This window comes from Cucurbita maxima, unplaced genomic scaffold, assembly GCF_002738345.1.
Source record: "Cucurbita maxima cultivar Rimu unplaced genomic scaffold, Cmax_1.0 Cma_Scf00030, whole genome shotgun sequence".
In the NCBI taxonomy this organism is placed as follows: Eukaryota; Viridiplantae; Streptophyta; class Magnoliopsida; order Cucurbitales; family Cucurbitaceae; genus Cucurbita; species Cucurbita maxima.
The window spans coordinates 2,565,831-2,588,611 of NW_019272046.1; the positions used below are offsets into that span (position 1 = coordinate 2,565,831).

The following is a 22,781-nucleotide window of genomic DNA, read 5'->3' on the forward strand; positions in this document are numbered from 1 at the left end:
GTGAAAATTAATTAAAAAAAAACGAAAAAGGAAAATAATTATTTGAATTATTATCACTAAATAATTATTTGAATTATTAATACTAAATTATCAAACACAATTTCAGAAATCAACGTATATTGCTAAATATCTTGGTCAATTATTTCCAATAAATTACCAACCTCTATTTAAAAACTAAAATATTTTTTTTTAAAAAAAAAGGGTAAAAAGGTAAAATGGGGACGGCTGAAATATCTTCTACTGCATGCAAATCTTCGGGCAGTTCATTGTTTATCACGTCCTTATCACTCCGACAGAAATATCACACACTATGTGGGGGCAAATACGTCATTCTACTCCTACCCTAAAATCTTAAATATCTTGTCCTTTTTAATTCGATTTATTTGACCATTAGAACAAACACAAAATATAAGAAACTTCGTAGAATCCCAAGTTCCATGTTTTAGCTCATGTTATATAAATTTAAAGAAAGATGCGAAGAAAATGTTGTCAAAATTGTTAAAATTGCCACATTAAAGAAGAATCATGTTTCATTGTTATAAATTTTAAGTAGATCATAATTTTGAGTTATGATGTTTATTTAATGTATTTTAAAGTTTATTTACATAGTAGTTAATTATAATCATAAAGTATATACATCATGACTAATTATAGTCATCAAATAGAGTTACAACTCTTGGAATGTGAAGGTTAAAAGTTTTCATTTTGAGGTTATATAAAGTCATGTATGTTATCTTTGTAAAATAGACTTAGAAAACGTACTAAAATGAGCATTTGTGCTTTCTTTTTTAGCCAATTGCTAAGTTTCTTTGCAATTCTGTGTAATTTATGTTACATGTGGAGTGATTCGAATCTCAAATAAGTGTTATTGTCTTAAGATATTTGATCAATAAGATAATCTAAATTTTACTTTCCCTGGGCGTAATTATTTATCATTAGGGCTAAATGTTATTACCATTCATTTGCAATTCTATTTAGTTTATATTGTAAGTTAGTATCATTCAAGTTGGACATGATCGATTTTACTTGTGGAGTAATTCGAATCTCAAATAAATATTTTTATCTTGAGATATTCGATCAACAAAGGTAATCTGAATCCTAGTTTTCTTATAGTGAAAAATACAGTAATCTACAACTCTTTGACCTTCTACTCAACAAGGTTGACCAAGAGAACGAGAGCGTGAAACACAAGAAAAAGAATGAGTGGAATATGTCGAGCATAGTCCGATAAGACGTTGTGAGATCTAAACACTATTATAATAATAAAACACCAAACCCTTTAAGAACACAAACCCACTAAAATCTTACTCAATCCATAATTATTTTTTTTAAAAAAAAATTATAAATATATATTATTGCTAATATAGAAATCGCTGACTTAAAATGCGGGTTTGGTTTCTACGGAAAACGGAACAAGCGAGAGAGGCCCATTGGCCCACTGCGATTTCCCCGTTTAAATTAAAAATTAATCATTAATTAATTACTATTTTCTTAAACAAATTAGGGGGGGGGGAAAAAACATGGGTCCTAGTCACATGGTGGGAGCGAGTGGCTTCCATTTGCCAAGTGGGCCCCACAAACTCCTTCCAAATGGACCACAACTTGCCCAGCCACTTATCATGCGCGTATTATCCACGCTCCAAAACACGCGCGTGACTCTCAACCTCTCTCTCTTTTATTATTTATAAACTTTTTCACTCCCTCTGCTTTTTTAAAAAACGTACTCCGAGGCTTCCCTTTCAGTCTCTTCTTCTTCTTCTTCCTTCTTCGTTGCTCTCTGTATTTTATTTTCATTCTGGTTTCTGGCTTTTTGTTAATGGGTTATTCTTCTTCCTTCCCCCCTTCTTATACTGTTTCTCTCACTGTGCGCTTAAACCCTTGACCCCATTTCCTCTGTTTTCAATCTTTTCTTTCTTTTTCCTTCTGATTTGACTGCAACCCCTTTTTCACTTCCTTCAAACCCTACTCATTCTCTTCTTCTTCTCCTTCTTAAGCCTCAACCAATCAACTAAAGAAACAGACCCCCCTCCCCCCGTCTTTGCATAATACTCTGTTTCTCTCTCTTCTTGTGGGGATACTAATCGTTGGCTGCTTTAGTTCTTTTGGGGCTTTTTTCAGCTTTTTTGAAATGGCTGAGAGTTTGGATGATGGCGAGTTTTGGCTTCCTCCCAAGTTTCTTAACGATGACGACTTGTTCTTGGAGGAGAAGTGTGTGGGTAATGATGCTAAGAAGAGAAGAGATGGAGCTGGAGTTGGGTTGCACCCATTTGAGTATTCTCTTGGATTTTGGCCTGTTGGGGTTTCTTCTGATCTTGGTTCCCCGGTTGAATCTCTAATTGGTTCCAGCGAAACAGAGAGTGATGAAGAGGAATACATTGCTGGGTTGATGACTCAAATGGCACGCTCCACTCTGGAAGATGGGTTTGAACTCGACAAATCTCATGTATGAAATGAACAATATGTTTGGTTTCTTCATTTTTTTCATTTCTGGTTTGGGGTTGTTTCATCTTTTTTAATCTTTTTTCAAACAGGGTTGGCGCTCCTCTGGTTCTCCTCAGTCAACGCTGTGTACTGTAGGAAGTGGGTGTGGCTGCAAGCAGAGCTCCAGCAGGGGAAGCCCAAATGCCCAATCCTTAGGCTCTCATCCACAGCTCACTCTGGATCTACTCTACGCCGCCGCCGGTGAAGTATCCAAGATGCGTATGAATGAAGAGGCTTACAATTTCGTTAACAATCGTGGACATTCTGTTCCCCCTAGAAAGCCTTCTCCAGTCTCTGTTCCGCTCAAAAACCGCGACACCGATGCCGGCGTTTACCAGCAACTACAAGCTTCACAAGTATGTTAAATTAGTAGCGGTTTTCATTCCTTGAGCTTGGTCTCTGTTTTGTCTCTTACGAGAAATTGTTTTTGTGTACAGTTTCTACATCTGAAACGACAACAACTCATCGAGCAAATAAACTCGGCGGCTCGTGTCGGACTGGTAACAGGCTCTGTTAGACACCCGCAGCCTCAAGTGCCGCAAAACAGAGGGAGAAACAGCGAGTTCTTCGATGGAAGAAACTGTCGCTCTGCCGTTGGTTTAACGTCTCAACCCCCTTGGGCTCCTCCTCCTCCTCCTCGGATACACTCTGTAAATCCCTCACCGAATGGCTCCGGTATGAGGGCCGTGTTTCTCGGAGTTCCCGGCGGGAAGAGGGAATGCGCCGGCACCGGTGTGTTCTTGCCACGACAAAGCGGCGCCGTCTCTGAAACCCGGAAGAAGCCAAGTTTGTACCAAATTTCTTCCACATAGAATCTCAAATTCACCTCAAAATCTCATCTAACGAACGTATAATTTCATCAACAGCTTGTTCGACTGTGCTAGTTCCTGCTAGAGTGATGAAGGCGCTGAATCTAAACTTGGACGACATGTACGTTCAACGGACTCAGCCCCAACAGCTCCAATCTCGTTCCCCATCAGTGTTCAACCCAGGGAAGAACGGTATGAAACATTCATAAAATCCTCATTTCTGGAAACCCCATCATTTGATTTCGCCATTTTTGCTTCGAGATGGTTCTGAGTTGTTGGATTTACCACAGATATATCTGGTAGAGGTTGGAGTGAGAGGTTGTTGGCGCATCAGAAGGCGATGAATCTCCGGGCAGCGGTGGCCGGAGTAAACCAGGAGATAGGGCGGCTTCCACAGGAGTGGAGTTACTGAAGAAGCCATAGAGGATCAAGTAGAGATTTACTTACTAACTGGTGTGTGTGTGATTTTTAGGGACATGAAAGGGGGTAAGATAAGATTAAAAGAAAGTTAATGAAGGTTTGTTAGATTATATTAATGGGTTATTATTATTATTATTATAGGAATAGAGAGAGTTTTTGTTTAATCAAAATAGGAAAAGGGTAAAGAGATGAAGAACAACAAAGGGGATTATTTTGGTTAAGATTAAGATTAAGATTAAGATTAAGGTTAAGGTTAAGGTTAAATAAAGTTGTGTTTATGTGGGAGTTTTGTTTTGTTCTTTTGATTTTGGGGGCTTAAAGCCCCAAACTTATATAATCAATGTTTTATGGAAGGGGAATGGGAAGAATTTGTTTTGCTAAAGGCCAAATTGGTAAAACTTTCTTTGGATTCCAATTTGTCCCCTACCCATCCTACTAATAAAGTTCTTATGTATAACAAATTTTCTCACTTTCTTCCTCTTTTACCCTTTTCACACCATTGTTTTAAACCAAGTATATTTTTATTTTAATTATCAAACTATAAATTAATAGATTAGAGATTTCATTTTATTGTTAATTTGGAGCATTTTTCTAACAAATAATAATAATAAACGAACGGAAATTAGAAAATATAAAATAGGTAAGCAAATGTTTATGATTTAAAAAAGAAAAAAAAGAAAAAAAAAAGGGATGCCACGTAGATTTGGTCTGTAAGGGAAGAGAGAGTGGTTTGGCTTTGCCTTTTGCTTTCCCCGAGAACTTGCTTTGCTGTCTTCTCTCTCTTTCTTTCTCCTTCTTTTTCTGTTTAGTCCTCCACTTTTTATATATTTTTCAATTTAGTCCCTTCTTTTTTTTTTTTTTTTTAATTCAAACTTTTAGTCCTCCACATATTCAAAAAAAAAAAAAAAAAAAAAAAAAAAAAAAAAAAAAAAAAAAAAAAAAAANAAAAAAAAAAAAAAAAAAAAAAGTAATTCTTTATATTTAATACATATAATTTTAATAAGTTTAAAAGGTGAATAAATTAATTAAAGATTTCAAACTAGAATAATATATTGAGTTTTAGAAATGATGGAAATGGGTTCGTAGGGTTAATAGAAATTATTATTATTATTATTATTATTATCTCAATGATAAGTGGAGGCCATGTGAGGGTTTCCATTCAACATTTCCCATTGATTTTGGTACTTGAGATTTTTAAAATTCTTTTAAGGTAAGTTTCTAATCTATAAAACGATTTACGTGAAATTGACACGTTTTAAAACTGTAAAATTGACGGCTATACGTAATAAGTCAAAACAGACAATATCCTATTAACAGTATGCTTGAGTTAATATAATTTCAAATTCCTTATTGTAAATTATTTTTTATTTTGTGTGTAATAAATTTTTGAGTGATATTTAAGTCAATTGATTTATTTAAGAAATGAATTTATAAAATTAAAAAAAGTAACATAAATGTGTTTTTTTTAAAGAAATTATATTTTGGGCGGATAAAAAAACCTCAAACTTATTTAAAGAAATTATTGCTCCAATTTATGTTTTGTCCGGATTAACATTATTGGTATGAATCCACATGAATGGGGAGTCAAAAAAATAAATGATATTAATGTGAAATTAAATATTTTTCTCACCCTACACGCAAATTTAAAGCACCAATAATAATAATAATAATAATAATAATAATAATAATAATAATAATAATAAAAAAATCAATATAGTTCAAAATAATGTAAATATAAAGCAGCAAAAGTGATGACTCAGCACGTGGCCTGCTATTTCCTTGTCAGATTTTCTTTTTTCTTTTTTCTTTTTCATAATCTTTTACAATTTCGCGATAATATTATCTTAAATACGCAAAACTGGTTCATAATAATAATATTATTATTATTATTATTATTATTTGTACTATATTTTAATTGTCCCTACTATTTTAAATTAATAACTTTATTTCTTCCTGCATTATTTCCGTTCTGGAAATTTTCAGAAATTCACCTAAAACAAAGATCCTATAACTATAACTCAAAAAATGTGACTTTAAATAATAAAATCACGAGAAATTAAAGCTTAAAATGGTCCCATATTAATTAATTAAAAAAATAATGAATTTATAATTAAGAAATAAAAAAAAATAGTGTAATAAAGGTATGATTTGTTGTAATAATAAGGTGAAAGGGTAGGGAGTGGTGGTGGAGACATATGTAGGCACGTGGACAAGGCGCGCACCCACTGCCCGTCGAAGGGTGGCACGTTTTGGGTTAGTTAGATGCGTACATGCGCGCGTGTCTGCGCCCCAACCGACGCAGCACCACCTTCAGCTCAATTCCCTTCCTCCTCTCTCATTTTCCCTTTTTTTTTTCCTTTTTTCTTCTATAATTGTGTTCTATATTGATATCTTCTTTTTAGAAAGCAACTCTATTTTTATTGTAAGAAAAGATTCCCTTTCTTTTCTCCGAAATCAGATGATTATTCATCTGCTTCTTACAGAAGCTCGACTGTAAAGGAGAATTCATACAAAAGGTGCGCAGTAGTAAGACCGAGGTTACAAAGAAGAAATAGGGGAAGGGTGAACTCATTCTATTTATTCTTTAACTGATCTTGATCCTTATGAATCAAGGAAAGACTGAAGCAAGACAAGAAAGAAGAAGGATCCTTAACTCCCTGCCCTTGATTGAAGAAGGTCAAGCTATTCCATTGATTGTTCTAAACCTGCACGGTGCACCGGCTGTGTTTGAAGGCTAGGGAGAGTCCATTCATTAGCGGCTTTCCCGAATTCAATCTGAGTAAAATTATAAAACTATTAACTTTTATTTTATAATATACCCGACACTAATTATTATTTAAAAGTTTATAGTTTAATATTTCGGCTCATTAAAGCTATTTTATTGAAAGATTGAATTAAAGGGCGGTTGAAAGTTAGAAATGTGATATTATATATTAAAGTGATGAACTCATGAACTCATGAACTCGAAATGATGGAATGAATGAATACTTAATTTTATACTAATGATGGTTATTAAAGTTGTGTGTTATTAAAGTGTAATAAATCAACTTAATTTTAATTTTTAGTTGATTTATTACCATTAAATTCCAAGTTTAATAACATAATTAGAGGGATTTGAATACTTAATCTATTTGTTGAACTATATATATGAACAATTAAAATACGGATATTTAATCAACTTTATTATAAGTTCATAATGATTTGGTAAATATTTGGATGAAATTGAAAAATATTAAAATTTTAAAAATTTATCAACAAACATCATCAACTACTTCAAGATCCTATTGCAATTAATTGTTGAGCTAATTTGCACACGCAAACAAACTATATTTATTACAGATAAAAATTAACAAATCGGTTTGATTTCAGCCATATAAATTGAAGTCAGTACCACGTGGGTTGATATTTTTTGTATGGCATGAATCTCGTCCATCTGAAAATAAGGTTATAATCCAACTCAGCCTCCAACCTTACTTTTAAGATTATTATTATGATAAAAAATATTTAACGTTTATAACCGATGTTACTAATGAGTTGTGATTTATGAAGGTTTTATAATTGAGATTTATGAAATTTTAGTAATTGATGTAACGTGAATTAGGGATAAAATAATATTTCTTTAAAAAAATAATTAAAAAAAAACTCGACAACTCAACCCAAAAAATGGAGTGTTGGGTTGGGTTGGATTAGGGTGTGAATTTATTGAAGTTGTTCGGGTCACCAACTTAATAAGTTCACCCGATCTTTTTTTTAATGTAATTCCTACTTCTAACTTTTTTTAATTACCAAAAATTTTATTTTATTTAATTTAATTTATCCAAAAGATTCCTTTATAAAATTTGAGTTTTTTATAAGGAAAAAAAAAATTATATTCGAATTTGAAATGTGCTTTAATTAATCTTAATTTTAAGATTTAGATTCGATAATTCTAAAAAATAACTGCAAATGGTCTGATTTGATGGGCCCAATTCAGCCCAGGCCCAGGCCCAGCTCGCAAGTTTGGTTGGACACGCGGTCTGCACGAGTTTCCAATTCCACATACAGACCAGGCCGGACTGATGTTTGGGCGAGATCAACGAAGAACGAACGAGGTTCGAGTTCAACTGTTATTTGATTCCCGACCATTAGCTCTGCGAGCTTCAAATTCATCTCCTTCTCTTACTTTTCAGGTAATTCTCACGTTTGATTCTTCTCCGACCCCGAATCTTTTTTCTTTTACCTCAGTCAACATCTTCTTGTGTTGAGTTGAGTTGAGTTGAGTTCCTGAGATCAGTCTCACTGGAAGTTTTTGTTTGTTCTTTTGGTTAATTCTCTGATGAAACTAAGATGTGAATTGTTGATTGAATTTCTACTATGAATTCCCATTCTTCGGCTTGAAGGCTAGAGTTCCCATCCGCCATTAATGATCACTATTACTTCTGCTTTTCTGCCTTAATTATATTTAGTATAATATTATTTTTCCGTTTTCAGCTTTCTTTCCAAGTTAATCGGCCATGGCAGTTGATACGGAGCAGGAACTCTTACCTCAGAAAAAGAAAGAACCCTCTGAGGACGAGAAGAGGTATCCCTCATTGGCCACGGAATTCGGGCTTCTTCACATATTCACTTGTCAGGCCCCTTTCATCAACAATAATTGTTGATAACCAGCATTTCTGATGTTTTTTTTTCCCCCCCCTTTAATTCTTGCCTGTATATAATTCTGGACCTAAAGGAAGGCGAAAATTGTGCCCGGAAGCTTGATGAAAGCCTTGATGAGACCCGGAGGTGGTGAATTGACACCTTCGGAAGGTGATCAGGTTGCTAATATACACGTTTAAACTTTTTTTTTTTGCCTTGGGACTTTTTAAAATGTTCACTGCCTGTGTTGCTTATTTTAGTTCAAAATTCTAAATAAGTTGTTTGAACTTCTAGGCAACACACGACATGTGTTTCAGGCTCAAAATCCTTTGGTTTCTCAGAGCTTATGTTGAATCTTAGAGTAAATAGGAAAAGATAAATGAGATTGTGTGCTTTGGTGTTGTAGGTTGTCTATCACTGCACCGTACGAACACTTGATGGATTTGTTGTTGATTCGACTCGATCAGAATATGGAGGTGAGTTGATAGTTTGCTTTTAAGGAATGCATCTTTGGGGAATATGGATTTTTGGTGGAGCTGACTAACGAAAAACTATGTCACGTACTGCTTTAGCTGTTGACTGAATAACAAAGTTGTTTTCATTTGCTTATCAAATACTTCCAGAAGTTTTGACATTGAAGCTGAGGATTTCTGGTCGTCGAACATATTCTATTTATCATAATCTCTAATGAATGTGGAAACTGTTGGATGGAAAATTTATAGGCTTTAACCAGATGAATCATTATTGTTGTGATGTGGACTAGACGAAAAAAAAAAACTTTATTGTTTGTTTCTTTTGTGTGGATGATAATGTCTTCTTTTTACATATCAGGGAAGGGCATTCCAACAAGGCATATTTTAGGCAAAAGCAAAATGATACTTGGATTGCTAGAAGGTATTCCAACAATGTTGAAGGGTGAAGTGGCTATGGTAATTTTCTTTCTTGAGCTTGGTGCATCTGTATTACCTAAAGAGGAAGATAATAACATCTCTTGGACATTTATTACAATTAACCTTTTTTACTGTTGTTTCAGTTCAAGATGAAACCCCAAATGCACTACGGAGAGGAGGACTGCCCACTTTCAGTCAGTAGCAGCTTCCCGAAGGAAGATGAACTGCATTTTGAGATTGAGATGTTGGATTTTTTTAAGGCCAAGGCAAGAAATGTCAAAGTTCAATGTTTTTCTTATCACGTGAATCACATAAAAATCGGACGACAATAAAACTTTCTAAAATATAAAGATTCATGTGGTAAATGATATTTACTTCAGGACCGTAGATGAAATCTAGTGATGCTGAGTCATTAATATGCATACACCTTTTCACTTCCTAACCTTCTTAATACATATTTTTGCTTGCTTGGTTTGGCCCCTCAACCTTAAAGATCTTGGCTTGTGTCTGATTGTGATCCGGTAGTTATTAACTTTTCTTATTGATATGTTTGCAGGTTGTGAGCAACGATTTTGGCGTTGTGAAGAAGGTATTGGTAAAAATGAAACAAGCGTTACTAAGTAATTTGTAGTGTTTCTATAGTTGAGTAAAAATACACATTTTAAGCAATATGATCTTAGAGTTTCAATTCTCAAGTATACAAACTTAGATACATCAGTGGAATTTCTAATAGTTGCAATTGGCATTGCTGTTTAATGGAACAATTGTTGATTTAATATATCAAATGAACATAGAAAATAACTACAGGGGCTTATACGGATGTGATTAGCAGAATTTAAGATGGGATGTTAAATGTAGGGGGTGCTGGGAAAGTTTTTCTTTTAACATGTGGAAAACTCTGTGGAATGCTCCTGATGAATATGAAAGGTGAGTTTACAATTTTTTACGTTTTGATATTTTTTAACAGGTTATTAATGAGGGGCAGGGTTGGGAATCACCAAGGGAGCCTTACGAGATCAAAGCCTGGTATATGTGTTTTCCTTGCGTTATTTTTTATCTTTATTATTTGTTCTTATTTGATATGTTGAGAACCAAACTGAGTTTGTATTTTTGTTGAAAATGTGGATGCCTCTAGGATTTCCGCAAGGACAGGTGACGGTAAAGTGATTCTAGCACGCACAACTGGAGAGCCATACTTTTTCACTTTTGGAAAGTCAGAGGTTAATGTTTAAGACCTTGTCTAATTTTCTATTCATTTTCATATTTGTCTATTTCCTCACTTAATCTCTTTGCATGCATGTTAGGTCCCAAAAGGTTTAGAAATGGGTATTGGAACGATGACACGAGGAGAAAAGGCTGTAATATTTGTCACTAGTCAGTATTTAACTCCATCTCCTCTAATTACGGTGGAGGATGGTATTGAAGAAGTTCATTTCGAAGTGGAGCTTGTCCACTTCATTCAGGTTAGTGAAGTCATTGTTAAACTAGATTATATTGCATCATTGATCTGCTTGGGGGTGGATTTACTACCCTTTGTTTAAATTGATTCTTTCTGTCATTAACCTACTTTGAAAAAGCTGATTGTTTGATTATCCTTTTGCTAAACTTATTACTTATGTATCTCTCACAATCATTGAGCTTAACACTCTAGTAATGAATGAGTAGGTAAGAGACATGCTTGGAGATGGACGGCTGATCAAACGACGAATTCGTGATGGAAAAGGTCTGGGTTCAGAACTGTACTCTCACTCAAATTGACATTTATAAGGAACATAGACAAATTAGAGCCACGAGTTTGATGAAATTTCCTTCTATGATTGTAGTATTTGACGTACTTGAACATTGTTTTTGTCCATCAATGATAATACTTCCATATTCTCTGGAATAATCAGGTGATTTTCCAATGGATTGCCCTCTTCATGACAGTCTATTACGTGTGCATTACAAGGCCATGCTGAGTGAAGATAAAAGAGTTTTCTACGATACAAAAGTCGATAATGATGGTCAGCCATTGGAATTCCAATCTGGAGAAGGGCTTGTGAGTTGTCTTCCCTTTTATTACTGACAGTAACTCAGCTCGTGGATTCTTTTGTTGATTATGAGAGATGATCTACTAGAAAGGCTGTTATGGTAAATAGAAAAGGAAAATGGGGAAATGTCTTCCCGAACAATTAGTTAGCACACTACATGCAGCGTATATATCGTTAGGAAGGACATAAGAAAGAGTTATGGTCCTTTGAAATTGGATTGGCAGGGTTCTGTAAGATGCATTTGCATGTTTTTGAGTTCATTAATACTAAATAGTAGATCGGATGACCAAAGGTCTTGTCTTTAAAAACAGGGTAGTGTATTCTACCAAATAATCTGCACCAACCTTCCATGATTTCTTTGCGTGGTTTGTTTAAGGAGGTTCCAACAATTTTTGAATTGATTATGTCTGGGATTTTGGGTAGAAGCTCTGTGCTTTCTAACCTGCATGTGCTTAATATAATAATTGTCAAGTTTATGGCTCATGATTGTGTAATAGGTGCCTGAGGGATTTGAAATGTCTGTCCGTTTGATGCTGCCTGGAGAAATAGCGCTAGTTACTTGTCCTCCAGATTATGCATATGACAAGTTCCCGAGGTTGTACTCGACCTTTCTTTTAGTAACTTAATTGTATCTTGGTTTTCCAAAATATGTATGACTCAATGTAGTCTTTGACGTGCTTTTTTCTATGTTCTCAGGCCAGCTGATGTTCCAGCAGGTGCTCACGTTCAATGGGAAATTGAACTTCTTGGTTTTGAGATGCCAAAGGTGCAATTATTCAGTTTTTCGGATCTTTGGTTTGGTTACTTTGTTCATCCTTTGTCCTTTTGTGTTCTCGTTTCTCCCCCTCGTGGAGTTTGTATCTTTTGTGCGTCTCTTTTCATTTTTTGTTAAAAGAAAAGAGAGGCCAAAGGTGCAAATAAGTTAAATAGTTGCCAGTACTATTGTTATTGTTTAGCATTAGACTCTTTGCACGTGTTCTTAATTTTAAACTCCCAATAGTTATCCCCAATGCTGCAATTTTTTTGCAGTACATTTCGAACAAACATTGAATCATCTTGTTTTTGAGTTGTTGATCGTGCAGATACTTCTTTGTTCATAATCTTCATTTTGATATCTGATCCTGGCATGGCAATAACCTCATCTGTGAATTATAAGTTCAAAATGTCTGTAGTTTAGTCTGATACTGTTCTTTGAATATTGAATGAAAATGAATGAAGCATATATTAGTACATGGTGTGTCACATACCCTTTGATTTTTTTTTAAAAAAAAACTTTCATAATTCAACTTATGAATCTTCAGGAATGGGATGGCCTGGACTTCAAAAGCATAATGGACGAAGCAGGGAAGATAAAGAACACGGTATCTTGTCCTTTTTGTTTGTCTTGGCTAATATTGGGCTATTATTATGCTATATTATTCTACTGGCAGGCTGCAGTTTCTCCCTGTGCTAATGATTCCAAATGGCACTTATTTATACTTTATTTCCAGGGCAACAGACTTTTCAAAGAAGGAAAATTCGAACTAGCTAAAGCCAAGTATGAGAAGGCAATCTATTCTGCTCGTACTCTCCTCATCTTGTTTAAGCGCAACTTTTTCATAAATATTAATTTATTGCCACATAGTCCAAGATTTTCTTTTTCTTTTTGTTAAATTCGTTTGCTTATTTAAAACTGGAAATTGCGACTTTCCACCTCTTTTAGATGGAGGAATCAAACAAATAATTTATAAGCTACTTATGTTAAATGTCTAATTGTTATGGCCATCTCTGATTCTGCAGGTGCTTCGTGAATTCAATCACGTCAATCCACAAGATGATGAAGAAGGAAAAGTTTTTTCTAATACCCGAGTAAGTACTTGCAAGCATTTGATCTCGAGTCATCTTAAACTTGAACATTTGACCTGGTTTGCTGCCAACCTAGTCGGTTTAAGACTTGTCCTTCATATCTGATTTTTCAAGGATTTGTTAAACCTGAATGTCGCTGCATGCTACTTGAAACTGGGAGAATGCAGAAAGTCCATTGAGATGTGTAACAAGGTATGTTTTATAACTTTTTAGCCCACTTCCGTCTTGGAAAAGACCATTTTCTCCTGGCAGCTAAATTGATGGCATGAATTTATTCATGGATTACATTTGACTGTTACGGTGATCTCCATTCGCAGTATCTGACAGGATTCTCAGCCTGTATTCTTTTGAGCCACGGTTGTTCCCTGCACCCCACTCATATACAAAGAGTAAAGTGGCGTAGGGAAGCAGGGGGAACATTTGGATGATCAGAAGGATTTAAAAATACAAAGAACAATTATATTTTAAAGGCAGTTAAATCAGTCATAGAAACCCAAATGCTTAAGTTGTTGTTAGGCTAGAGTGTGAGATCGCACACCGGTTGGATAGAGGAACGAAACATTCCTCATAAGGGTATGGAAACTCTCCCTAATAGACGCGTTTTAAAACTGTGAGGTTGACGGCGATACGTAATAGGTCAAAGTGGACAATATCTATTAGTGGTGTGCTTGAACTATTACAAATGGTATCAAAGCTAGACACTAGGCGGTGTGCCAGCAAGGGTGCTGGTCCCCAAGGGGGTGGATTGTGAGTCCCACATCAGTCAGAGAGAAGAAAGAAACATTTCTTATAAGGGTGTGGAGACCAATCCCTAACAAGCGCGTTTTAAAATCGTGAGGCTAACAGCAATACGTAACGGGTTAAAGCGGACAATATGTGTTAGTGGTAGGCTTGACTATTACATAGAGTCCATTAAATCTATTTTTAGTTTATTCTTTTATTAACACCCTCCAAGTATGATTTTTTTTTTTTTTTTTTTTTTTTTTTTTTTTTTTTTTTTTTTTTTTTTTTGCAAAAGCCAATAGGTGTGCCATTAAAATGGAATGAAGAATAAATAGTATCATAAAGATTTAAACTCGGATCTTCGACTCTAGGATAAATGAAATCATTTACAAAGTCCATTTTTGAAGATTTCTTTACGAATGAGTTTTGATAATCTGATGAACTTGATTAATGATTACAGATTATTTACATGTTTTTTTACTATGTTTCATTCCATACTAGTCCTTGAACAGTTCTCTTAAGTGGGTATTATGCAGGTTATAGATGCAAACCCTGGAAATGCCAAAGCTTTGTATCGTCGAGGGATGGCCTACATGACCCTCGGAGACTTTGAGGAAGCAAAGAACGACTTTGAAATGGTAAAGTTTTTTAATTTTTCAATGGTATGCTCTGGATGTTTTACTCCCATTTCTGAATTATATATACTTCACACCAATAGATGAAAAAAGCTGATAAATCATCTGAAGCCGATGCCACTGCAGCCCTCCTAAAACTGAAGCAAAAGAAACAGGTCAGAATAAAACAATCTCATCATTTCAATTTAGCATTAAAGAAGGGAGCGAAATTATTATAAGATATCATTTTGATCTTCTGCTTCACTATTCCATCTACAGGAAGTGGAGAAGAAAGCAAGGAAACAGTTCAAAGGACTATTTGACAAAAAACCGGGCGAAATTTCAGAGGCTGGAGCTGAAGATAGAGATCTCCAGAACTCAGGTGAAATCCAGGAAAACTCTGATAAGTTAGAACAAAATGAGGATGACAAATGCTCTGAATTTAGTGATGATAGTATAGCAGATGACTATCCAAGGGATTGGTTATCCCGCTTCTGGCCTGCCGGTAGACGAATATTTTCAGCCCTCGGGCTGAATAGATGTTCCATACTATAGATTATAAAGAAAAAGAGAGAATATGTTAGGAGGGGCAGCTCAGCTTAGCCTCAAGGGCATTATGAATTATACAATAATCTTATTGGATCATGTACATTAAGATTAAGAAATGCAGGATAAAGAATCATCCATATTTGTCTTTTGATTCATAAGGTCTGTGGAGATGAAATGTGTTTTAGGATTCAGATTCTTGGTGCATTTGTTTCTGTACTTTTCACCCGAGTTTAACAGATTATTCAGATTCTTGGTGCATCTGTTTCTGTACTTTTCACCCGAATTTAACAGATTATTCAGATTCTTGGTGCATTTGTTAGATGAAAAATTGACACGTTTGTATGATGCTTTTAAACTTAATTCGAACGAGTGTTCTAATTGTTGCCACGTGGGTTTCTACTCCAATAGTAGTTTTGATATGTTTACGAGAGGTTAGAGATTGTATGGTAACTTTTGAAGTTAAATTGGGTTGTTATTACTCAATGAGATAAAAAGTAAATAAATAAAATAAATTAGGAAAAATATAATTAAGTATTAGACTATTTTTTAAGTTTAGGGAGAGAAATCAATGAGCATCATTTACTAAAAGAACCTTAAAGTTTAAAAATTAGTAAAGCTATAATTGTATGAATAATGGTTATTTTGTGGTTCCACAAACATACCACTAAAATGTTAAATGAATAAAGTTTAAATAAAGTCTTAAAAACAATATATTATAATCAAATAGATTGGGATATGATAGATTAGATAAGTTAATCATATACTTAATAATATATTTTTCCCTAGTAATAACTAAAATCTTTATATTTTTTTTCTTTGGATTAAGTAAAATTTGTTTTAAAGAATGGTTGGAAAATAAAAAATAAATAATAAATGAATATCTTCCGTTGAATACAATCAAATCTACAAAGTTTTCGCTTATTTGAACCCTAAACCTAACCTAGTTCATAACCCACCAAACCATACAAGTTAGGTAAGATTGTTCAAACTTTTAGAATCCGATAAAAGATTCGGAAATAATATTTGAAATTGGAATGGGTAATTAAAAAATGGGTGGTTGAAGAATTAGAGGAAGGAATAAATGAAAAGCAAAAGAGAAAAGAAAGGAAGAAGATGAAGAGTTTGTTTCCCTCTTAGGCCCTTCAAATTATGTTTCCCTCTTAAACTCATAGCCGTTGGGGGAACAAATTTAATTAATTTTTTATTAAGGAGACATTTCTTTTTATTTGGTTGCTTATTATTTAAGAAATTAAAAATATATTTTAGTTATTTACCTATTTTTCTTTTCGGCAATTTTTACTATAAATTCTTGTTCATAAACTACAATCCATGACTAACATTTTCTTGTTTTTTAAATTAATTATTATTTTTTAAATATTAAAGGATATAAGGGTTATGTTATGTTTTTTTTTAACTAAAAAAAGAAAATTATGTTATTTTTTAATAACTTAAAAAAAAATTGTCATTTTTTTTCTTTCCATGTATAAAACGGTACTCCCTCTTTCACGATTCCCTTGGCTCGTAGTTCATTTTCATTTTGAAACGCCAAAAGTTAATTTAATTGCTGCATTGCATCTGCCATTCACGAACCCTCGTTTAAGGAACGCAAAGCTTCCATCTTGGGGACCATGGATGCTTTGTTGAGCTCTCATCAATATCAATGGCGGACGGAGGCTCTCCCTGTCTCCTACTTCATGTGTTTATCCACGAAGTAATCATGATTTAAATTCACCGCTCTCTTTCTTTCATTCTTTCTTTATTTGTTGTTTGTTTTAACCGTTTGTACATATCCTTTTCATTATCGGGCATGGTTGATTTGTGATGAAACCTTTTGGATAGAGCTTTAAATCGAAATCATTACGAACCCCATTTTCTTTGATTTGTCTTTCTGGGTGTTGGAATCTCCATCGGAATTTGTGTTTTGAGCTTGATTTGCAGAAGGGTTTGGATTAATAAGGCTTCTAGTGGGTGGATTCGAAGTGGGTTGCTTTGATTTTGTGCTATGGTTGTGATTGAAGAACGGAAATTGTAATGGATGAGAGTGTGGTTGAAAAGAGCCAAGGGATTGGCCACATTGTGCCTGAAAATGAGATGTTTAGCCATTTGGTTGAAGAACATGGACGTGAGAGTAGCTCGAGCTCTGATTTTCTTACATCGGAAACCACAGGGGGGCTTGAGGAGCACAGTCACAGTGGCTCGGAGGACTCATCGCCCCCTTCTTCATTGAGTTGGTCCACTCGAAAAGCTTACGGACCGGATTGTATTAGACCTAATGTTGCTGATAAAGAAGAAAAAAGCTATGATGATAATAGGAAGGTGGAGAAGAAAGTATCTCCCTCGTCAGGTAATTTTGGCCCTCTTTTCTTTGTGGGGTTTCTCCATATAAACTGTATTGATCTTTTAATGCTGTGTGGGGATTACAGAGGTTGAGATGTTGAAGGAAAGGTTTTCTAAACTGCTGCTCGGAGAAGATATGTCAGGCTGCGGAAATGGGGTTTGTACGGCGTTGGCTATATCGAATGCCATTACAAATCTTTGTGGTATGCTTTGACTTATTGCCTGATATTCTATCTAGGATTGGCATTGGTAGAAACTGATTCCCTTTGCCATTGTTTTGTTATAGCCACTCTGTTTGGGCAACTGTGGCGATTAGAACCTATTTCAGAAGAGAAGAAAGTGCGGTGGCGAAGGGAGATGGATTGGCTTCTTTGTGTTAGCGATCATATTGTCGAGTTCATGCCTACTTGGCAGACGTTTCCTGATGGAAGCAAGCTTGAGGTACTGAATAACTTCAAACAGGCTTGTTATGGCTATATGGGTTTTGTTTTCTAAGTATGAAGTTTGTGCCTGTTCGAATTGCCTGTTGCCTTCCGTATTGTTGCCTTCATAGCTTGTGAATATGTTCATATATAAACGCTAAGTAAATTTGTACAAACACTGACGAAAAGCGTCAACGATTAATTCTCTCTTTTGGGTTATATGTTAGAGTCGGATTTTTTGTTCAATACAATCATAAGGTTTCTGATTTTGTTGTAAGAACAGGCCTGCATCGAGAACGTGAAAACGGGAGAGTTTGTATGTTTATGTATTTGTAAAAGCATCAATTTTTTGATGGGGTTTTTTTATGACCCTTCAGGTTATGACGTGCAAACAACGCTCGGATCTTTATGTTAATCTTCCTGCTCTTCGGAAACTGGACAACATGCTTCTTGTATGATTCACCAATGTCCACTCGTCTCTGTGTTACAAACGTTTGAGATTTGTTCTGAATTTCGTAAAATAAACTTTCTGCAGGAAATATTAGATAGTTTTGAAGTTTGTGAGTTCTGGTATGTTGATCAAGGGATACACGGCCCTGAGACTGATGGGTCTTCCTCTTTCCATAGAGTGCTACAGCGTCAAGAAGATAAATGGTGGCTTCCCGTGCCTCGAGTTCCTCCGGGTGGTCTCCAGGAAGACTCAAGAAGGCAACTGCAACAAAAGCGCGACAGCACAAACCAGATATTAAAAGCTGCAATTGCAATTAACAGTACTACTTTGGCTGATCTCGAAATTCCCGAACCATATCTCGAAGCCTTACCGAAGGTACGAGATGCTTGAATTGTTACAATTCTGATATCTAAAGTAGTGTGGTTTTCTAATCTTTTATTCCATTTGGTTTCAGAATGGAAGAGCCTGTTTGGGAGATCTCATATATCGATATATTTCATCAGATCAATTCTCTCCTCAATGTTTACTTGACTGCCTTGAAATGTCATCTGAACATCAAGCTACTGAGATCGCTAACCGGGTCGAGGCTTCTATCTATGTATGGCGGAAAAGAACGAGCTCAAAACCTGCTATGAACTCAATCAAACACAGTTCAAAATCGTCATGGGAAATGGTGAAGGAGCTGATGGTCGACTCGGAGAAAATGGAGCTGCTAGCAGAGAGAGCAGAAACTCTATTGCTTTGCCTGAAGCAACGGTTTCCTGGTCTTCCACAGACAACCTTAGATATGAACAAGATCCAGTACAATAAGGTCTGTCCCTACTGGAACCTTTTAACATTTCCACTGAGCTTAACACATAGTAACTTGAGTAGGTAATGTCTGTTTTGATCGTTTAGGATGTCGGAAAATCCATCCTAGAGAGCTACTCTCGAGTTTTGGAGAGCCTAGCATTCAACGTCGTTGCACGAATCGATGATTTGCTTTATGTGGACGATCTCACAAAGCATTCTGATCAGCAGCTCTCGTCCATATCGAAACTTGGTGTGATTTCTCACAAGAACAGCCCATTGCATTTCTCAGTGCCCATCTCTGGCACTCCATATAAAACACCATTTGCCACTCCAAGCTTTTCACCTGTTCAAGCAGCGAGTCCTGCCAAAACTGCCCAGCGTGGGTTCGGTATCAGAAAGGTTTTGATCGACTACCTTGGTATCGAAGCAAGAGGAGGAAAAGAAGCCAGCAATGATATAGAGAAACTTGAATCAGTTGCCTACGCAGAACTCGACAAGCAAACCGCTCAGCTCAGGGAAGGAGTAATGAGCTTCCCCTCCCCCGAACAAGGATCGTTTGCATGAGTAAAATCCAAGCTTGGTTTTCATGGCTGTACGTTTTCCAGTTGAATTTGTCAGTTTTGTGGATGTTTTTTTGTATGTATAGGATGTATATTTAGTCTTCAATTTGGCTTGTATTTGTGTTGATGAGGAATCAAATGCTCCGCCTTCAAAGTAATACATACGTGCTTATTAATCAGTGCACCATTAAAAGTCTTTTGGCAATCCTTTCTTCTCAGAGTTCATAATTTGTTCTGATTGATTCTTTTGATTCCGATTTTGACGTAACAATGACGCCGTTGGTTGGTTCGGTTTGGTTGGGTTGGCACAGTATTTATTCTACTTTCAAAATTATGAATGGTGTGTGGACCAGAACAAGAACAAGATTGAACAGAACCGGAAGTAGCATCAAAAAAGAAAAAGGAAAAAAAATGAAGATCAAACATTGCCAAGAATTGTGGCTGCAGAATCTCTGTCCCTATCCCATCAATCTTTTCAATTATTTCTTTTCCCAACGGCCAAACATAACGACCATGGAAAAGCAAGAGCCATAAACATCCACAGAAAATGACTGGTTTTGGCATGCAACTCTGTCAACATATCCTTAACTTCAGGTAAGGATCCGAAAATGACACTTACAGTGTCATGTTCATCGTTTGGGAGCTAAACAAGTTGAATTATGATCAAAGAAAACAAGAGTATCTTAATCATTCTGAGATATACGTACCTTCCTATGATACTGATTAGCAAACAGCGCAGCAGGTTTCATTTATGCTTAAAAACACCAAGGTTCAAACAAAACAGCAAACAACAGCAGTAGCAGCAACAGCATTCTTTACAGTAAAATTTAGAAAGATGCTTATAACTATTCCATTAACTAAAAGAGATTCTGTTGTGTTCGGCTGGAAAATGGATCAACCAGCTTTGTTGTTCACAACGATCTCGCTATCGTCTAGCTTCATAAAATAAGAGGTTGATCTATGATCCTATGTACCTGCAAGTATAAGAATCAAAAGTAAATACACAACTCAATCTCACATTTATACAAGTCGATAATAAAGATATTAATCAAATCAAATTCGAATGAAGGTTCGATTGGAAACCGATATAAGTTTACTCCAAACTAAACATCATGAAAAACCACGAAACTCTGGAATTATAAGGCAAGCTTGTGGAGTTGGGTGATGATCAGAATCTACAATTTTAAACTCTAAAGAAAGATACAAGTCAGGGAGACAAACGATCAATTATAGAACAATCAGCCAAAAGCTAAAAAAAAAAAATCATCTTAGAACTAAAAGTACCTTAATAAGTATAAAACCTTGGCAAGTGATCTAGAATTAATAATAAAGAGACCCTGCAAATGACAATGATTTGCAAAAGAAAGTAGAGTATTAGAAACAAAGATAATTTTCAATATATATTTTTTGTCTCATAAGCAGCACCTCTATTATTTCATACCTTGCCACCAATTTCCTCTTGAAGCACTTCCAGAATCGTCTTCTCCCCCGTCCTTCTTGAACTGAAAACATATCACCAGAACAAGTCAAGGCAGATCACTGGGGGGCAAAACAATACTCAATTTCAATGTCTGTTCAGTCAGCTACATGTTACCATTGTTTGAACAGGAGCAAGCAGTTCAAGGATAAGAGTAGTACCATGTTTAGTGCTTTAAGATTATGAATTTATCAAAGAAAATGAAGTGATGAATATAAATTTGTTTAACTCACAGTCGAGTTCACCCCAGAATTGTGGGAATTCTGAGGATGAGCATAAACATCTTGGCCACCATAATAGATTGATGAGGTAAACTGACATGGTTGGGCTCTTTGATCCTGATAGATGGAACCTGAATCTTTATTCTTCGTCTCCCGACTCTCCTTTTGTCTTTGATTAGCAGTATGATCTGCAGAGATAAAAGTTATCAATAAGGAAGAATGAAGAGAATAATATCAAAGCAATTTTTGAAACAAAGTTCGTGGGTAAACAATCCAAAACTGGCTTAGAGTCACTGGATATTGGAAGTATGATCCCTGGTTGTGGATTGAATCCTAAAATTTGTCTTGAGAAGATTTCTCTAGCAACCTACTAACATATTTTCTTCAACACATGATCAAGAATGTTTTCTTTTTCAATATCTTAACGCAATATGGCTAACTAAAAACACTTTTCTGAATTCTCAACCTGTTTGGCTACAATTCTAAAAAGAAAAGAAAAGAAAAGAACCGTTGAAAGGATTATGAAACCTGTCAGTATGTTCTTGAACATGGCATAGGAAACATTTTTATACAATAGAGAGAGAAACTTCAAAATGATAATCCACTAATATTTTCAGCTGTTTTGTTTTTCTTTCTTTAAAAGAATCCTTATCTGAGAAACAGAGAACCAGCTGAAGTTCAACAAATCAGTTTCAGCACCATACAAAATCAAGAGAGCTAGAATAACCAATTTTCAGGTGAGACCCTCAAAGTGAGAATCAAACAAGAACCTCAATGCTCAATCTTCTTCTTGGAAAGATAATCAAATTATATGTATATACAAACCTTGATCATCAGCGTTGGGGATCCAAGGCTGATTTACAGAAGCCCTCTCAATCTCTTTGGTTCGAGAGAGCAGTGAGTCTCCCCCTAACACCTGAATAATTAACACAGATTAGAGATAAAAGAGATAATAATTAACACCATCAATGATTCGCTTCAATTCGTTGGTTATTGAATTAAAACTCAAAGATTACAATAAACAAGAACAAGAAGAGTGAGAATCCATGGAGATTAGTGAGAGAAAACGAAGGAAAGAAAGAAAAAACCTGAAAATGAATTATGAAAGTGAAATCGGACAGACAAAGAATAGAAGGATCAAACAAACCTTGGAAGAAGGGGAAAAAATAGAGCCAAAAATCCCAGAGGTAGAAGAAGAGGAAGTGTGTTTAGAGCCAAAGAGGTCAGTGGTGAGAGAAGAAGAGGAACGCACATGGTTGTTTCCGTCCATTTTGATCCTAAACAGTGAAAACCAGAGTAGGGCGTCAGGTGGTAGTGGATGAAGGGGCTTTAATGGCGGAAAGAACAGAGGGAGCAGAAAAAGAGAGAGAAAGGGGGGGGAAGGGAAGAACACGTGAATGCTGGATGATGATGCAGAGTTGAAATGATGAAGAAACTGCCGCTTACTCACCAATTTATACCCAGAGAAAAAAAAGGCCGTCAGAAATCAATAAATAAATAAAAATAATAATAACAAAAAAAAAAAAAAAAAAAAAAAAAAAAA

At 35.3% G+C, this 22,781-nt stretch overlaps 4 protein-coding genes across 7 annotated transcripts; 3 read left to right on the forward strand and 1 right to left on the reverse strand.

Moving 5' to 3' along the window:
• The first annotated feature begins 1,705 nt into the window (after positions 1 to 1,705).
• LOC111466227 lies at positions 1,706 to 4,179 on the forward strand. Its single transcript, XM_023110827.1, has 5 exons — positions 1,706 to 2,443; positions 2,532 to 2,837; positions 2,919 to 3,267; positions 3,348 to 3,482; positions 3,581 to 4,179. The coding sequence occupies exons 1-5, from the start codon at positions 2,129 to 2,131 to the stop codon at positions 3,700 to 3,702; spliced, it is 1,227 nt and encodes a 408-aa protein (XP_022966595.1). The 5' UTR covers positions 1,706 to 2,128; the 3' UTR covers positions 3,703 to 4,179.
• A 3,571-nt stretch (positions 4,180 to 7,750) lies between these two features.
• On the forward strand, positions 7,751 to 15,223 carry LOC111466222 (peptidyl-prolyl cis-trans isomerase PASTICCINO1). Of its 3 annotated transcripts, none has more exons than XM_023110813.1 (21): positions 7,751 to 7,879; positions 8,181 to 8,271; positions 8,422 to 8,506; positions 8,734 to 8,803; positions 9,159 to 9,256; positions 9,361 to 9,483; positions 9,774 to 9,806; positions 10,185 to 10,243; positions 10,353 to 10,437; positions 10,522 to 10,680; positions 10,883 to 10,940; positions 11,110 to 11,255; positions 11,745 to 11,842; positions 11,944 to 12,013; positions 12,549 to 12,608; positions 12,738 to 12,794; positions 13,027 to 13,095; positions 13,207 to 13,284; positions 14,352 to 14,453; positions 14,534 to 14,605; positions 14,709 to 15,223. In XM_023110813.1, the coding sequence occupies exons 2-21, from the start codon at positions 8,204 to 8,206 to the stop codon at positions 14,982 to 14,984; spliced, it is 1,866 nt and encodes a 621-aa protein (XP_022966581.1). In that variant the 5' UTR covers positions 7,751 to 7,879; positions 8,181 to 8,203; the 3' UTR covers positions 14,985 to 15,223. The 3 variants fall into 3 exon arrangements, with proteins under 3 accessions (XP_022966581.1, XP_022966583.1, XP_022966584.1); XM_023110815.1 differs by lacking the exon at positions 7,751 to 7,879 and adding an exon at positions 7,890 to 8,089; XM_023110816.1 differs by lacking the exons at positions 7,751 to 7,879; positions 8,181 to 8,271 and having other exon boundaries at positions 8,430 to 8,498.
• A 1,281-nt stretch (positions 15,224 to 16,504) lies between these two features.
• Positions 16,505 to 19,716, forward strand: LOC111466225 (rop guanine nucleotide exchange factor 7-like). Of its 2 annotated transcripts, XM_023110818.1 has the most exons (7): positions 16,505 to 17,322; positions 17,402 to 17,518; positions 17,602 to 17,756; positions 18,115 to 18,189; positions 18,273 to 18,563; positions 18,643 to 18,999; positions 19,086 to 19,716. In XM_023110818.1, the coding sequence occupies exons 1-7, from the start codon at positions 17,010 to 17,012 to the stop codon at positions 19,542 to 19,544; spliced, it is 1,767 nt and encodes a 588-aa protein (XP_022966586.1). In that variant the 5' UTR covers positions 16,505 to 17,009; the 3' UTR covers positions 19,545 to 19,716. The 2 variants fall into 2 exon arrangements, with proteins under 2 accessions (XP_022966586.1, XP_022966588.1); XM_023110820.1 differs by lacking the exon at positions 18,115 to 18,189 and having other exon boundaries at positions 17,602 to 17,802; positions 18,253 to 18,563.
• A 544-nt stretch (positions 19,717 to 20,260) lies between these two features.
• On the reverse strand, positions 20,261 to 22,685 carry LOC111466230. The gene is made up of 6 exons (XM_023110829.1): positions 22,386 to 22,685; positions 22,064 to 22,154; positions 21,251 to 21,426; positions 20,982 to 21,042; positions 20,825 to 20,877; positions 20,261 to 20,514 (listed from the first exon to the last, which is right to left on the reverse strand). Exons 1-5 carry the CDS (start codon positions 22,506 to 22,508, stop codon positions 20,861 to 20,863), a joined length of 468 nt encoding a protein of 155 aa, XP_022966597.1. The 5' UTR covers positions 22,509 to 22,685; the 3' UTR covers positions 20,261 to 20,514; positions 20,825 to 20,860.
• Between the last annotated feature and the right edge of the window lie 96 nt (positions 22,686 to 22,781).